Raw genomic sequence first — 17,135 nt, 5'->3', positions numbered from 1 at the left:
AAAGTTTGATGAACTTATTTTATGAATGCCTAAGTTTCATTTTTGTCAACTTATTTACAGTTAAAACTCTATAAATTAATAATGTCAGGACCGGAGAAATTTATTAATTTAGAGAGTTATTAATTTATCGATAAATTAATAATTATTAATTTAAAGAGTTTTTAACTAATTATACTGTACATACCAAACAAAAAGGCAAATTAGTCTATGCCTCTTAGAATTACGTTGCAGCGAACCTTGGAACTCAACGTAAATTAGTAACTACTGTGTTCATATGCATTGGAAATCAATAATGACTTTTGAAATACAACAAATGTAAACAAGAGGAACAAATGTGTTCAATGTATTCTTAATAGATTTTTTTTCAGTTTCTATGAATTATTAATTTATGATTTTCTTGGGACCGAAAATTATAAAGGGATCTCCCGAAAAATTATTATCTTATTATTTTATCCAGTTTTTCAATTTTTTACATTGGCCCAAGTCGGGACCGGACAAATTTATTATTTTAAAGAGTTTATTAATTTACCGAGTATTAAATTAAAGAGTTTCTACTGTATGTTTTTTAAAATTTGTTTATTTATTTAAAATAATGTAGCGTAAGTGTTTTATTTATTTAAAATAATGTAGCGTAAGTGTTTTATTTATTTAAAATAATGTAGCGTAAGTGTTTTATTTATTTAAAATAATGTAGCGTAAGTGTTTTAGTTATTTAAAATAATGTAGCGGAATTGATTTAATTTATTAAATATAATGTAGCGTAAGTGTTTGAATTTATTAAAATAGTGACAATGTCTTATTTAATTTGAATTTCAGATGTGGCAGGATGAAGTGGGTTATAAGAGCATAAACGCAGGGAAAAGGTTGAAAGATCTTGATAAGCCGGAGCCGGCTTTGAGGTGGTTTTGGGAGCATGTGGAGGGGTCTGGCCTCCATGGTTTGATACACGTTGGGTATTCGACTGTGACTCATGCGATGATACGTGCTCTATGCGAGAGGTGGCACACGGAGACCGGTAGTTTTCATCTACCTGTGGGGGAGATGACGATCACTCTGGACGATGTGCATAATCTTCTGCACATTCCTATTTACGGCCGCATGCTGGAGCACGACGAGGCGATGGATAGGGACCGTTCGATTGATATGATGACCAGGTTGTTGGGCATGTCAGATGCTGATGCCAGTGCTCAGGTTAGGGAAGAATCTGCTGGTCATATCAGTTATCCCGCACTGAAGCGGGTTTATGAGCAACGCCTGACTGAGGCTAGACGACTTGAGCATCCACAGTCGAGGGAGGAGATGCAGGAGAGAGCTAGGAGGAGGGCGTGCTGTGTGAGGAGTTTCCTTCTATATCTCGTCGGTTGTGCGCTGTTCACTAACAAAACGAACAGACACATCGAATTGATATATCTAGATTGCATGGCGGACTTGGGGGCGATTGGGAAGTGGTCTTGGGGAGGGATGACCTTAGCTTACCTCTACGATTATCTGGATGATTCTGTTATCTTGAATAACATAACGATGACTGGCTCTACGACTCTTTTTATGGTAATATTTATCTTAATTTCTTTATGAATTTATTTTATAAATTTTATTATCATGTTAGACTATTTTATAATGTTTTAGATTTATTGAATATTTAACTCGAATAATTATTTTTGTGTGTATTATTTATTTTGTTGCAGGGATGGATTTTGGAGCATTTGCCAGGTCCTTACTCAAGGAGGCGTAACCCGGAGTGGAACCCACGGACACCATGTGCTGGGAGATGGCTCACTAGCAAAGGGCATAAGAGTGTGCACCATTACCGCTCACGCCTGGATCGCTTGGAGGTGGATGACGTCAGGTTTTCTACCTATGGTGATCACAGAGACGTGCACCCATTTAATATCTTGTGCACTTACTCGGGATGGCTCATGTGCGGGAAGGAGAGGGTGTACCGTCATTTGCCTGAGCGGGTGAAAAGGCAGTTCTCCTTTGTGCAGGACGTTCCCAGACATCCGTCAGATGTCCCTCTGGTGCCTACACAGATGTTGACCATTGTGTTGATGGACGCTGCGGCATGGTTAGTACCTGCTTGGGGAGATGGGTGTGAGACACCATGGCAGCATGTTCCTGGCTACATGGCTTGGTATGCCAGAGTCTCTCACCCTCGCATTCTCCCCCCTGATGAGGGATCCCCTCCCAGGCCGGCGAACGTGGAGCAGCTCATTGAGGAGGAGCATGCCAGGGAGATGCCTGACACACTGACGATCGTCCGGGATGTGGCGCACATAGCCCGAGATATTGTGGCCAGGCATGGCGAGATGACCAAAGAGGAGATTGTCCAGGAGGTCATGCGGATAGCTAGTGCTATTGAGCCTGCACTTACTTATCAGATTTCAAGGCGGCGCAGGGGGCAGCAGAGGCAGGGTAGGCAGGGCTGATTAGTATTAGGATTTTTTTTATGTATTTTTTGACTATGATGATGATGATGTATTATTATGACATGTTCCATACATTTTCCTATTTCTATGACATATACGTACGTTCGTTTTATATTATTTCTTGAGTTTTAATTTTACGATGTTCCTGTTAAATATTGGATGAATATGTTTAGGTATTATTAGATGAAAATTTTAGAAGAATTTTCAATTGGTTATTTGATAAAAATCTTTGATGAAAATGAAAATGAAAGTTAAAATTAGTTAGGAAAGACACTGGAAGATGGAAATGAGTTTCTGGAAAATGATAAGCACGTAGCGGCAGTTAACAACCGCTACCTTCAGCTTCAGCGGTTGTTAACAACCGCTGAGTCCCAGCGGTTGTTAATTGCTGGCGTATCATGGAGTGGTTGTTAACTGCCGCTGGGGGTATTAACGTCATTTACTTGTGTCAATAGGAAGTATTCTATGTCAGAAAAGCAATTTTCTTTTTTGAACTGGGCCTCCCTCTATTTTCGATCTGGCCCACTACTGCAGCCCATATTGTGTTGAAAGCCACTTGTTGTTTTGGATGAAAATTGCTGATTTCAATTCTAAATTTGCTCTTTAACACCTTAGAATCCGAAAATGTCTCTACCAGCGGTTAATTGTTGTTGCGTTTTAGCTTATACCAAAACATCAACTGCAGTTAACCATGTCTTTTAGTGCAGTTATCAATATGGATAAAAAAAAAAAAAAAAGATTTCCTGATGTGTACCTAAAAGTAGGGGGCATTGGTTTCTTATGAATTATAAAAAGTGATCATCCCACATACAAAAATTGTAGTAAGTAGATAATTGGTCATTTGCAAAATTAGTAGATATTTTGCACTAATATATGATTAAAAATTAGATATGTTAAGAAGGCAGTTTATGTGATGATGGTTGTTTCAAGAAGGCTCACAGTTATTGTGGAGTGGTGATGCGGCGACGGTATCTCGCGGTGGACGGTTATATGTTTTCCCACTCATAGCCTTATTCCCAAGGAAATAAACCATTCGAGAAAACATTCTCTGAAGCTTTGCACATCTCAGCTTCCTTTGAAGCTTTCCATCCAAATCATGAAGATTAAATTTTTTCTGTTCATCTTCAAATCCCGTTATATATAGGGTGAGTTGCTTCTTTCTTACATGCAGTTATTTTTATTTCATTACCTTTTACATGTTTGATGTGATGTCGTGTTACTATATGTGAGTAGGTTGTAGAAATTATCATCAATGCATTGTTATTATAACACAGAATGATAGTGATTTTCACCAATATTACATACTACCACAATCTGGTATTGATCCAATTCTTTTATAACCAAAAGAAAAGTTACCTGCATGCTATGTATAGGAGTTTGGATTCAAAAGCGAGATCCAAATGAAAACGAGATTGAAGTGTGTGTGCGTCTATTCATTCCTATACCTGCATATATCCAAGAGACAAAGATCGAGCAAGAATGGTTGCATTAGAGGAATAAAAAATGCAATGAATAGAGGTGGAAGATTTCACAAGAGAAAAGGAAGAATATTGTGAAATCCATGTTTTAGAATCATATGAACTGAATGGTAAAGAAAGTAGCAAGACCGATAATGATATAGATTATCCAAGGGAAGAGAACATAGACTTAGATGATAATTGTTCACGTATGTAAACACAAGTTAATTAGGACAGGTGAGCTGCTCCCTGAAACGTCCTAAGTGGAGTTTCAAGAGCACTCTTAAGAAATAAATAAAGAATACACTTGCTTTCACTGTTTTTGGATCTGTCTTAAACAAATATTGGGTACGGTGGGATCCGTTGAGTAATTATGAAGGTGAAGAAACATTAATGAGGTGGGTACAATGATGGGACAAAACATGGTGAAATGACAAGTAGTGTATTCTTTATTTACTTCTTAAGAGTGCTCTTGAAACTCCACCTAAGACGTTTCACGAAGCAGCTCAACTGTTATAATTAACTTGTGTTTACATAGGTGAACAATAATGATGAAAAAGTTTTGTTGCCTCGGTAGTAAAACATTTGCAAGGAATTGTGGAGCCTTGTTTGACAATTCAAGAAATACTCATTATGCACCTCCATAAGCCATTGCAATTAAAAAATTGTTACTAATAATACGAGATTGTCAAATTCTAGAATTTATCGATTTTACGGTCTACACTTAATTCATTATGTAACACATAATCTTTGATATTGTTGAAAGCTGTAATAAACCAATGACTTGCTCGATATAAACGTAGTATATCTTAGTGACCTCTACCATATCTTAAATATCTCTAACAACTCCGTGCTCAATGAGTTCAATTTGAAATTAGACTCAGCAAAGAACAACCTAGAATTAAGGAAATTTATTTAGTGTGGCTCAATGAAGTTGACAACTAAATAAAATGAGCATAGTTTTATACTCTATTGGTCTTAGATTAACTTTCGTTTTTAGGTTGTGCACGATTCACAATCTAAAGTTTCTTTTGTTTGTCTCTTTTGAGAGATTTTTTTTAACAAAAAAACTCTTTCTTGTTAATGCATTCCAAGTTTTGTTATATGGTTTAATATGTTAAGTATCAAATTAAATATCAAATATTATAGTCTTCAACTTTAAAAACCCATTCGACAAAAGCCAAGATAATTAAATATTAAAGTCTTCGATTTTAATGTATCAAATAGACAAATTTACAATTTTTAGTTCTTTAACTTAATTTTAGATAACAATTTAACCCTTTATCTTTTTTCATTTTAATTTTGTTATTTTGGGTCATTTTCATATGAATTTCGAACTTCAAATTCATGTTTTTATTTTCTTATGGCCTCCCAATATTTAAATCTATGTTTGCATATAAATATTAGATTTGAATCTTGAAAATACTAAAAAGAAAAAATTGAATTGTAAAAGAAAAATGACCAAACAAAATTAAATTAAGGGATTAAAAATATAATTGTTGCCTATCAAATATTATAATCCTAGAAATGAAATAAAAAAATTAAAACACTGAGACACGTTTTCACGAAGAGCCAAGCTGAGCATCCCTAATTCGTAACATTCCCTCACTCACTCTCTCAGACTCAGCAACAATGGCGGACGCTGAAGAAAACACGCTTCGAATCCTAATAGCAACCGATTGTCACTTAGGTTACATGGAGAAAGACGAAGTTCGACGCCATGATTCGTTTCAAGCATTTGAAGAAATTTGCTCAATAGCGGAAAAGAAACACGTCGATTTCATGCTACTCGGTGGTGACCTCTTCCATGAAAATAAACCTTCTAGGTCAACTTTAGTCAAAGCTATTGAGATTCTAAGAAGATACTGTCTCAATGATCGTCCTGTTCCTTTTCAAGTTGTTAGCGATCAAACTCTCAATTTTCAGAACACGTTCGTTTCCAAACACTCTCATTCTTCTTCTTTTTTTGTTTTTCTTATAGTTTCTTTATATTATCTTGTGAATTTAATGACTATGAAAAATACTAGTAGTTGTTATATTCATTAATTGACATGCAACACATCATTGGATGCATGTGTAAAATACTTTTGCACTGTCAGTGTATGTATAGTTATTTAACTCTAATGTTGTGTACTAAATGATGATTTTGATGGTTATTATGGTGTTATAGTTAGTGAATGTTAAGTTGCAACGTAGTAGAGACACTTCTGATTGAAGACGTGTCTGACATGTGTTAGCGTCTGACACCACTGACACATGCAATTATATTCAATCATATCATTTGCTAAAATTATTACCAGACATGTCAGTGTCGTGTCCATTGCCTGTGCAATTATAACGTTTTTTTAGGTCGTTGCAAATAAAAAAATGTTGCTTTTCGTGTCCTAACTCCTAACATCGTATGTGACCCAATAAAATCATGCCATTTGGTCCAATAAATTGACGTCATGGACTAAAAGCAAACCGTTTTTGAACTTGTAGGATATCGAGTCGAAAAAACTTACAGGTATTAAAACCAAAAAAACGCTATAAACGCTGGGACTAAAATCATATGTAAACCTTTTTGATATTCTATTGTTTACTAAATAATGACGACTTTTGTGGTTTTTATGTGTGATTAGTTAGTGAATGTTATGTTGTGGAATTTTTTTTTTACAGGTTTGGTCATGTAAATTATGAAGATCCGCATTTCAATGTTGGTTTGCCTGTGTTTACTATTCATGGAAATCATGATGATCCTGCTGGAGTGGTATGTGTCATGTGCATCTTTGATATTGTTGTTTGTTATATCTGTAGTGTTTGATTGGTCTTTTTTGTTTTGCTAAATGGTTGTCGTGTTTACTTGTGTCACTAACTTAGGACCTGTTTGGATTGACTTATTTGAGCTTATTTACTGTCATAAGCATTTGTTAGCTGTTTGAAAGATTTATAAAAACGACATAATGAGACAGTATATAGTTTATATGAAATCAATTTAATTTAATTTTATATTATGTTTTAGAAATAACTTACAGACAAGCACTTGATGAAGATGTTTATCCAAACAAGGCCTTACATAGTTGGTGCTAATCAACTTCGTTATCAGTGGAGTCTTTGTATTAGGATATAGACTTTGGCTTCTGCAAGGTGAGGGGTTCACTTTAGATGGGTAAATTGTGGAGTTATAACCAGTTTATTTGAAAATTGAAGCTTTATATTTGAAGTTTTAGCAATGTCGTAGTTTGTTATTCGCATGTATGCATTTGGTCATAATTCAATTAGTGGTTATAACTTTACACCTCATAGTACACTACTTAGTTCACTTTAGAGGAGACAGATCGCTATAACTTGTTCAGGGTATATGTAAATAAATCCAATGAGCTTGAGTTGGTTTGTTCTTTGCTTTATTTAAAAATGGTCAATCAAGAAGAAAGATGATCCGAAGAAATAACTTTTCAGGAAATTCTGTGTTTGTTGGAAATTATTGGTCCTTTTGAAAGTTGGCATTTTCTAACTTCTGACATGATCTGTGGTGATATTTGGTTGTTAAAATGCATTTTACTTGCAATGTTGATCTCATTACTTTAGTAACGTTAAATAGCTAGGAGTTGGAACAAGGGCATCAATTATAAACCGGGAACTCAGTGATTGTCGAAGAGGTGAAGGGGGATGATATTTTATCTTTACTTGGGGTTGGGTGGGTGCTAAAGATCACTGAAGGCATTAATATTTCCCATGGACTTGGAAGTGTATTTTGGCTGGTTATCAACACTGCACTGGCGATAAATACTTATATCTGTTTAATTATTCATTTATTTCACCATTGAATTTTGATCAAGATGGCATTGGATGAAAATATGTTGCTTGGGAATTTTGTTTTCAAATTGTAGCTATGGCTAGAGTTGTTAGCCTTGTATTTTGAATTGTAGCAAGAAAAATTCTGAGTAGCATTGAGAAATGTGTTGTTTATACTACGTAGTTAAAACTCAAGATTTTTAATATTATACCTAGATTGTATGTAATGCTGAAGGTTTGATGATCTTTATTTATTTTGCTTCTTGGTTTCTGATAGAGGACCTCCGAATAGGTGGGTTTATACTTTATACTAGGAAAAATAGGAGGAACAAGGGATTTAGAATTAGAACCTTAGGGACTATTAATAAAAATAGCAGAATAATAACTGCCTTTTCAGTTTTGGTGGGATTTGTACAGGGGTAGTTGTTATAAGGTAATTAAAGGGTAGTTGTTGTAAGGTAATTAAATTAAGGGAATAGTGTGGGACATCTTGTGAGAGTGAACTTAATTGAGAGGAGGGAGAGAACCAGGTCTCTCGAACAAATGGCGATTACAAGGAGAGTTTCTGTAGTACATTCTTGATCTGTGCTTCAGTATCAAGTGGATACTGATTCTGAAGTGGGTTTTTTAAGATAAAGATTGGCTTTTTGTAATGTTTCCAATCCATTTCTACTAGTTTCCCACTGATATATGTGGTAAATTGTTCATTTACATTCTAAGGGAACTGATTTTATTTCACTCTATTTTAGCTAGATATATACTTGCTCACTTTAATATTTTGTCTACTTAATCCTATTCTGTTTACAACTATTCTAAACTAAGAAAAATTGTATATGTAATGATTATGACAGGACAACCTTTCCGTAGTTGATATTCTGTCAGCATGTAATCTAGTCAACTACTTTGGAAAAACGGTTCTTGGGGGTTCTGGTGTTGGTCAGATCACTATCAATCCTATTCTCATAAAGAAGGTTTGTTGCTGAGTACTGTTACACTGATCCACACACTAAAAGGGGCTGGTGGATATGAGAAAAGCAGGATGGTCATGAATCTCATTTTGTCCTGAGATCTATTTTTATGAATGGCAGGGTTCAACAGCTGTAGCTCTATATGGCCTTGGGAACATTAGAGATGAAAGACTTAATAGGATGTTTCAAGTACGCAATTGATAAACTTTACTCTCAAGTCTCAAGTAGTTCATTCATATATTTAAGTGCGCTAAAATATGTATGTGGTATATTCTTTTTCAGACGCCACATGCTGTGCAGTGGATGCGACCTGAATCTCAGGAAGGGTGTGAAGTTTCTGATTGGTTCAACATTCTGGTACTTCATCAGAACAGGTTGTCTATCTTTGTGTCTAACTTTTTTGAAAGATTGTGTTTAATATCACCAAAATGTGTTGATTAACCCAAGATCTACACATTTAAAAATTATTTGTCGTGTAAATGGTGTTCAGTGTGTGAGATTTAAGATTTCAATCAATGTGACAATTGATGTTTTTTTGAACAATGGTATGCAGAGTGAAAACAAATCCCAAAAATGCAATAAATGAGCACTTCCTGCCACGCTTTCTAGACTTCATTGTATGGGGGCATGAGCACGAATGTTTGGTTGACCCTCAGGTTAGCTGTTTAAACATATCTTACGTGAGCTCAGATAGACATGTGTTGTGTTCTGCAAACTTAATATGGATTTTAATTTTCTTCAGGAAGTTCCAGGGATGGGATTTCATATTTCACAACCAGGATCGTCGGTTGCAACATCACTTATCGATGGAGAATCGAAGCCAAAACATGTGCTTCTTTTGGAAATTAAGGTTGTGTATATAATGAGAAACTTAATGACTCTTCATTTTTGAATGATCAAAAACAAGCAAGTTATAGCACATAAATTAAATAAAAACCAAGAGGTTCCCGTAGAGTACTACGGACATAAAGGGTGCTAACACCTTCCCTTTATGTAACTAACCCCCGAACCCTAAATCTTTTCAAATATGGGGTAGTTTGAACTTTTTTCCCCTTTTCTTAAAAAAAATAAAATGTTCGGTCGTGAAATAATCAAGTGAGTCAAAAGCTAGTCAAATAGCCTTGATCTCCGAAAAATGACGCGACAGAAATGGCGACTCCGCTGGGGGAATGTAGTTTCACTGGGGAAAGATTGTCTACTACCGTATTGGTTCGGGACAATAGCTTAATGAAGACAACACTTTTAGCGACATCTCTGGAACAGCTAACGCTGGGGACGACACCATTGAAATTGAAATTGACTAATGACATAATTATTCTATATATTCTATATAAGTTCTTGACATAATTATTCTTGACAGGGAAATCAGTACCGCCCTACTAAGATACCTTTAACATCTGTCCGGCCTTTCGAGTATACAGAGGTCAGGTGATATTGTTTTGTTTTCATTTGTAATTACTCCCTCCGTCTCTTTAAATATGGCTCTTTGAACTACTAATACACAAGAATTAAGAAAGTTGGTTAATTTAGTTTGTAGCATCAAATTTGTTAATTGTTAATGCCAAAATTACACTTAAAATTGTCGGGACTTATCATCTCACTCTTTCCACTTAATTAATTTGTATTGTGACTCATCACTCCACACCTCTTTTTCCAATCCTCAAGAGAGAGAGATGATGAAGTAATCAAGGTATTTTGGGTAAAAAAAAAACTTAAATGCAGTTTTGGTCCTCCTATTTTAAAAGGACAAAACTTAGATGCAGTTCTATGTGTGCTGTTTTTGTTGTTCCTCCCACAAAAAGGTAGTTTTTTTTTAAAGACAGTTTTTTTGCACTTTTTTTAATAAAAAATACAAAAACCGTCTCTTTGTGAGAGGAGCAACGAAAACAGCACATGTAGAACTGCATCTAAATTTTGTCCATTTTAAAAACCGATTTTTTGGTTCCCCAATTTCACATTTTTCTGAATTTTCATGTCATGTCTCATTTTTGGGTCATTTTCCTGATGTGGCCTATTCATTAATGACGTGGCAAAACTTATTAGCATTTTTTTTTATGACACGGATACTCATTGTGGCCATATAAGCCTTGTCACATCATTAATGAATAGACCACATCGGCATAGATGACCCCAAAATGGGATGGGGTGGAAAATTCAGGAAGAAAAAAAAAAGTAAAATTGGGGTGCCAAAAAATCAGTTTTTTAAAGTGGAGGGACCAAAACTTTTTTTTTTTTAGATAACATAAAATAAGGAGACCAAAAGTGCAGTCAAGCCAAAAAACTATTAATGCAAGAGATAATTTGGAGGGTGTCTAATAAAAAGGGGCAAATAATTTCTCAAAATAGTCTTATATTAACTTTATAAAGTATCGAGGGAATATATCAATTAAGTCCAACAAAATTCATTTCTCGAATTCATGACATTCACATCCGTCTTATAGGTTTTCAATAACCATATAAATCTTTATAATGCAGGTAGTACTAAAAGATATGCCTGATATTGATTCCAATGATCAGAATTCTATTCTTGAACATCTTGACAAAGTGGTATGTGTGGGTTTCTTGATATTGAATGAAAGTTCTTTTTCTTATGCCGTATAATTTGTTGTACCCTTTTTCTTGTTAGTTTTTGGGGAGAGGACCACCTAGGTTTCTTTTCTCAAAAGTCGTAGGGGCCAATGGTTTGGCTATAGACATGATTTTTGATAGAAATCAATGCCCTGTTTGACCCATGTAGCCGACCTTACCTAGTGGCGTAAAACTTGGTTTTTGTTGTATATTTATGTAGAGATATGCGATCATATGTGTATCAACATTATTTTGATAATAGATGATTTTACAGGTTGAGAAGCTTATAGAAAAATCTAGTAAGAAGGTTGTCCAAAGAGCAGAACTTAAGCTTCCACTAGTACGTATCAAGGTAATTTCTATAAACCGGAGCATGACTTTCGAAAATCACTTCTATATTCTAGGACACTTCCTCCTGTTTAGCATTTCAATTTGCAGGAAGTTTGATCTGCAATTCATGATTCTATAATCTCGCTGGTTTTGATATGACACTTGTATTCTATAAAAGGTAGTAATTTCATGATACCAAACCAATTAAATTCTATCCATCGTGCATGGAGTAGGATTTACAGATCCCTCAAAAGACAGTTTGTTATTAATATTTATTTGAACTTATGTTCAGTGTATTGATTTTAATGACATCTAGTTTTATAAGATATTACATTATGTTTTCTGGCATGACTCCAGGTCTCCAACTAATAAAACTTATTTTACAGGTAGATTACTCTGGATTTATGACTATAAATCCTCAAAGATTTGGGCAGAAATATGTAGGAAAGGTGATTTTCTATCATTCTTCCTAAATAACTGTGCTAATGCTGATTTTACTTGGAAGTTTTTTCTATTGTTGACTGGTCATCCTTATATTAGGTTGCAAACCCGCAAGACATTCTTATATTTTCAAAGGCATCCAAATTGGAGAAGGGTGCAGGTAATCTAAATATTTTTTTTAACTTTCTTTACCGGTTCATTTGACATTATCAACGCATTATTTGCCAGTTAAAATATCCAACACAGACATCTTTTATTAGTTATCTTGCTGAATCTGGATATAGTTTATCTTTATTTCACTTTTTTGGTTGCAAAGTACATTTTATGTGCAGGTTTATCCATTTATTTTGAAGTTCAGTTTAATCTTGTTCACTCCAACATTTGACGCTGTTACTTTGAGTATGACGGATCCCATTGTGATTTATTTTAAGCATCAGTTTGCCATGCCTTAGTAGCTCCTTGCAATATCCCGTATAGAATATTACACATCCATATTAGTGACCCAAATTATAATTCACAAGATTCATATCCTTTAATTCAAAAAGCAATGCAGAGAGCATAAAACCACCTACATAGGATATTTATATAATTAATGGATGCTATACACATTTAAACTTTTGTGTTTCCCTGAGTTACACATCCTTTTTGTTTTTTTGTTTTGATTAGGAATTTCCCCGAGTTACGCATCCTTTTTGTTTTTTTGTTATGATTAAAAATTTAGAATCAACATTAAGGTAATGTTTAAGTAATATTATTGGTTATATTAATAATTGCTTACAAGGCATATGTAATCTCTGTTGAAGCAACTAAAATACCATGTTGGTTAAGTTGCATCTGGGAATTTGATTGTTTACCCCTACACTATTCATTTGTAGGCAAAATTGAGGATTCAGAACGGCTTCGTCCAGAAGAATTAAATCAACAGAACATAGAGGCTTTGGTTGCTGAAAATAATCTGGTATTTTATTCATTTTGTACTTTAATCCTTTATTCTTTCTATATATTCCTATTTCGACAATGAACAACCACATAGGTTTATGTGACTCACTGACTGTGCATTTGTTATGATCCTTCACGTGGCATCCGGTAGAATCTTTCTTTCGATTATGGTTAAAACAAGAAGCAGACTAGTCCTTGACAGAACCCATCCTATACTAGCAGAGTTTCCTAGAAAAATGATTTCTTTCATGTTTGCAATACCAGTCTTGCTGTTTCGAAAGGCTACAAATAATGAAGTGATTCTTATCAAACTACTACTGATAAGGAAGGATTCTGCTATTCAGAATCTTATCACGATAAAGAAATAAAACTACTGCTGATGATAAAGGTTCTGTTATCCAGAATCTTATCAAGATAAAAAACTTCAAAAGCATAATTTATCAGAGATCAAATAATCCTAATCAACAATTCCTAATTAACAGAAGTTTAAAAAGATAAAATAATCCTAATGAATCAGTAATTCAAGATTTAAGCTGGTGTCTTCTTGTTCCTCTGGTGCTATGTGCCTATATAAGTAGTAGTGTATATTTTTAAATTCACAATTTAATTTTCTTGGGAACTCTCAGAACCTGGGTTGGGCCTAACTCAACCTTAGCGATGCCCACCTTTACTGGACAACTTCATTAGTATCTGGAATTCTAGATTGACTTTACTTTTGTTGAAGGTAAGAAATATAAATTTAAAGAAATGCTAGTATAATATTATTTTATCTCTGATGTATTTAACTCTTGATGGTTTTGCAGAAAATGGAGATACTTCCAGTCAATGATTTGGATATTGCTTTACACAATTTTGTGAACAAGGATGATAAAATGGCATTTTACACTTGTGTACAGTACAATATTGATGAAACACGGGTGAGATTCTGTATGATATTTATCCACTTTTATGCTTTTGTGTGTGATACTCATGCTGGAGCATCTACTACATATTGTATCCGACACCCTATTTATTAAGAATGAGTACATTATTTCTTCATTTTTTGTTTGTGTTATGTTAATGTCATAACCCTCCTCTTCCCGTGATGACTAACTTTTATGCTTGCGCAGAACAAAATTGCTAAGGATTCAAATGAGCCGAAGCTTGATGTGGAAGATTTAGTTGTTAAAGTTGGAGAATGCTTTGAGGTTAGAAGTTTCACCACTGTTTTTCATTAGTTTAGGAATCGATTATTCTCCATTAAATTTAGCCTTAGGTTAAAAGTTCACTTCGCCTATTGGAAGGCCTTTATTACTAGGGCTTTCATTTTTTTTTGACACAATTACTAGGGCTTTCATAAAATAGCATTATAGTGGTTGCAGATAATCTAGGTACTACAGTTGCCTATGTCCTCTTGACCTTCATCAATCTCCTTTTCTTTTTGCAATATTTGCAACTACTGGGCCTTCGTGATTCTTTGATTAGGTCATTGTGATCAGAATTATTTAGTGGACAGAACATACACGTAAGTGCGATCAGTGACTGATATCGCTCTCCTTTTTGTTCTAGGAACGTGTTAAGGAACGATCCACACGCTCCAAGGACTCTTCACAGTTCACTCCTGGTGCTCAGTCCTTTGAGGTAAATCCAACAAATGATATTATACATTGATACTTGCTATTGCAATTTGAAAATTATGGAAAAAGCAGGGTTTTGGGCAGGTGATATTATTCATGACCTTCATTCTTAGCTTATCTCTTTATTCCGTACAGGGTTTTCAAGGCAGAAGTGCAGCTGGAGCTGATAGTGCGGTTTCCTTCAGCGATGATGAAGATGCCATGCCAACATCAAGCTCAAAACCAAGCACCAGAGGTCGGAAAGGATCTGTTGCATCTCAAACTACAACCAGAGGAAGAGGAAGGGGCAGGGGTAGGGGCAGAGGCAAGGATTCCAGCACCTTGAAGCAGACAACCCTTGATGGATCTTTAGGGTTTCGCCCTTCTCAAAGGTTGCATTTGCTAAGAAATAAATCATTTTAGTTACTTTTTTCATTTCTATGCAACAAAGTAAATCCAGAGGGGATACTGAAGTGATGATGACTAAAAAATGAGCTCCTCCCTTACCCCCCCCCCCCCCCCCCCAAAAGAATGAGTTCATTTTTATTTAATGTCCAACAGCATCCAATTGAACAAACATGTCTTTACAGTGAGAATATATTTATCCCATTTCAGTATATATTCATATTATTATTAGAGTCATGATTCTGATACCCAACTTAGCTGCTTCATGCATCCCTGTTGCTTTAGCCAGTGTGGACAAAGCACTTTTTAGATCATGAAAAGAATCTAAAGTTAGATTATTTTTGCCATTTTAGGGTTTAGATAAAGTCATTCTGATTTTCCCTTGACAGTGCCTTGACTGTGAATATGCATCCAACATGATTTCATTGACTTGATGCAGGTCTGCAGCAACTTCCATCCAATGTGGTGCTGATGATGGGGATAATATGGCTTCAAGTGACGATGCCAAAGGAAATGCAGTGGAAGAGATTGATGACAGTTCGGTATGGATTAATGCAAGTTCCTTCAAATATGAAATATATTAAGATCTTTGGTTCAGCTATAGTTTGATTTCTACAGCCTGACAATTTTGTGTGCATTGAACTGTAATTTGTCACGAAATATCCTGTACATTCTCAATTATTAAGTAACCTGCTGCATCTTATATTTGCATAGGACAATGAATCCAATCTACCGGCACGGAAAAGGGCTGCTCCAAGGGGAAGAGGTAGAGGTGCTACACAGTCTTCTAAACGGGGGAGGAAAACAGAAAACTCTTCAATCCATAGAATGCTCATGAACAATGACGACGACGACGATGATGATGACAATCCTCAAAAGAGATTAAATACGTCTCAACCTCGGGTTTGTGCTCCCTTTCAACTCTTCACCTGTTTCTTATAGGATCTATATTACTAATGCAAAATGCTTATTTGAACAAATGATGGTCCATCTTGTGTTCTTTTACATTTACTACTCATTACCCTTTACGGTACCCATAGTAATTATAGCCAGCAGAACATGAGAATTTTATTTATGCTTGGGTGGCAAAGACCTCAGAGATATTCCAAATTAAATGTCACAAAAATGTTGATCGGGATACTTTTGATAGATCACCTTGAAATCCGCATGATTCTCTTAATTTCTGTATTTGGCACTTGCAAATAAATTTTTGTTGGTGTTTCATTCAGTCAAACTAAACAATGTTAAGATTAACTGAAGGGGGAATTGATTGCTGACTTTTTTATCTATACTTTTGCTTATGCCTCTTATCACCATGTTGCCAAGATCTGTTTCTAGCAAATATAAAATGCAGTTGTGGTCAGTTTGGTCAAGTCTTGGCATGGTGCTATGACATGGCGGATTTTGTGCCAGCTGCAACACCTATTGTATTTGGATTCGCCATGTCTCTGCCATAGGCCGCAACACCCTGTTTATATGGCAGATTTTTTGGCTCACCGTCATAATCTGTCATCCTCTATTGATAACACTGGTTGATAGTGGAACTTTTTGATTCATAACTTCTTTGGAGTTGTGTGGTTTCATGGAACTAAGCCCTTTTCTTGTTTTTAGGTGACAAGAAACTATGGAGCTATCAGAAGATGAAAACTCGGTTCTATTTGACGTTTTCAACAGGCCATGCTGACAAGATAATTACTGTCATATGATGAATTTAACTCCATTACTTTGTGCAAAAATGTCTGAAGTCTGTTAACTAGTTAGACGTTTTGCCCAAGATTCATAGATAAACTAGTTTATCGTAGTGCAAGAAACAATGGTAGACAGGAGCTCCGGAACGTGACGACAAAACAAAAACCTGTCTGTTACTCGAGAATGGGTCCTCCAGCTCACCAACCACCTTGTTTTTCTTATTCTGAATGTTTTTTTTTTAAAATTTGTTATGGGGTTTGGGGTCATGAAGCCATTCAATTTGCAGTGACTGATGTGTAAAAGTGAGTGTACTGGAAGCTTGTGATTGCTTTCATTCTTCACTATATTAACACAAATGTGTGTTCTGCAGCAAAGCATGATTACCCAAGTGCTAATGTGGTGGCAAAAGAAATCTACAAAATTAACCTATAGGTATGGCTCACAGATATTTTTTTCACATTTAAGTTGACTCAAGCTAATGTTTAAAATAGTCAACAGAAATGCGATAAAAAAGTGCTTCTATTACTGTCAAGATAAAAACTA

At 35.2% G+C, this 17,135-nt stretch overlaps 1 protein-coding gene across 2 annotated transcripts; it reads left to right on the top strand.

Moving 5' to 3' along the window:
* Positions 1–5,426: 5,426 nt before the first annotated feature.
* Positions 5,427–17,027, top strand: MRE11 (DNA repair and meiosis protein (Mre11)). 2 transcript variants are annotated; one of them, XR_015027397.1, is made up of 20 exons: positions 5,427–5,814; positions 6,542–6,632; positions 8,509–8,628; positions 8,746–8,814; positions 8,908–8,999; positions 9,179–9,281; positions 9,368–9,475; positions 9,986–10,048; positions 11,101–11,172; positions 11,468–11,545; positions 11,910–11,972; positions 12,064–12,124; positions 12,840–12,922; positions 13,707–13,820; positions 14,013–14,090; positions 14,452–14,523; positions 14,655–14,754; positions 15,343–15,445; positions 15,618–15,806; positions 16,515–17,027. XR_015027397.1 is itself a non-coding variant. In XM_085745886.1 (20 exons), exons 1-20 carry the CDS (start codon positions 5,516–5,518, stop codon positions 16,545–16,547), a joined length of 2,127 nt encoding a protein of 708 aa, XP_085602012.1. In that variant the 5' UTR covers positions 5,427–5,515; the 3' UTR covers positions 16,548–17,027. The 2 variants fall into 2 exon arrangements, 1 of the variants encoding a protein (XP_085602012.1); XM_085745886.1 differs by having other exon boundaries at positions 14,655–14,890.
* Positions 17,028–17,135: the final 108 nt, after the last annotated feature.

This window comes from Medicago sativa, chromosome 2, assembly GCF_051527215.1.
Source record: "Medicago sativa cultivar Bolivia chromosome 2, Bolivia_mono, whole genome shotgun sequence".
Taxonomy (NCBI): domain Eukaryota; kingdom Viridiplantae; phylum Streptophyta; class Magnoliopsida; order Fabales; family Fabaceae; genus Medicago; species Medicago sativa.
Note: the sequence above shows the minus strand (reverse complement) of the source record. Positions and strands in the feature narration are given on the sequence as shown.

Coding starts and splice junctions, on each gene's coding strand:
- MRE11 (XM_085745886.1), top strand. CDS start 5,516: ATGGCGGACGCTGAAGAAAACACGCTTCGAATCCTAATAGCAACCGAT. Junction 9,476..9,985: donor TGCTTCTTTTGGAAATTAAG/GTTGTGTATATA, acceptor TATTCTTGACAG/GGAAATCAGTACCGCCCTAC. Junction 10,049..11,100: donor GGCCTTTCGAGTATACAGAG/GTCAGGTGATAT, acceptor TTTATAATGCAG/GTAGTACTAAAAGATATGCC.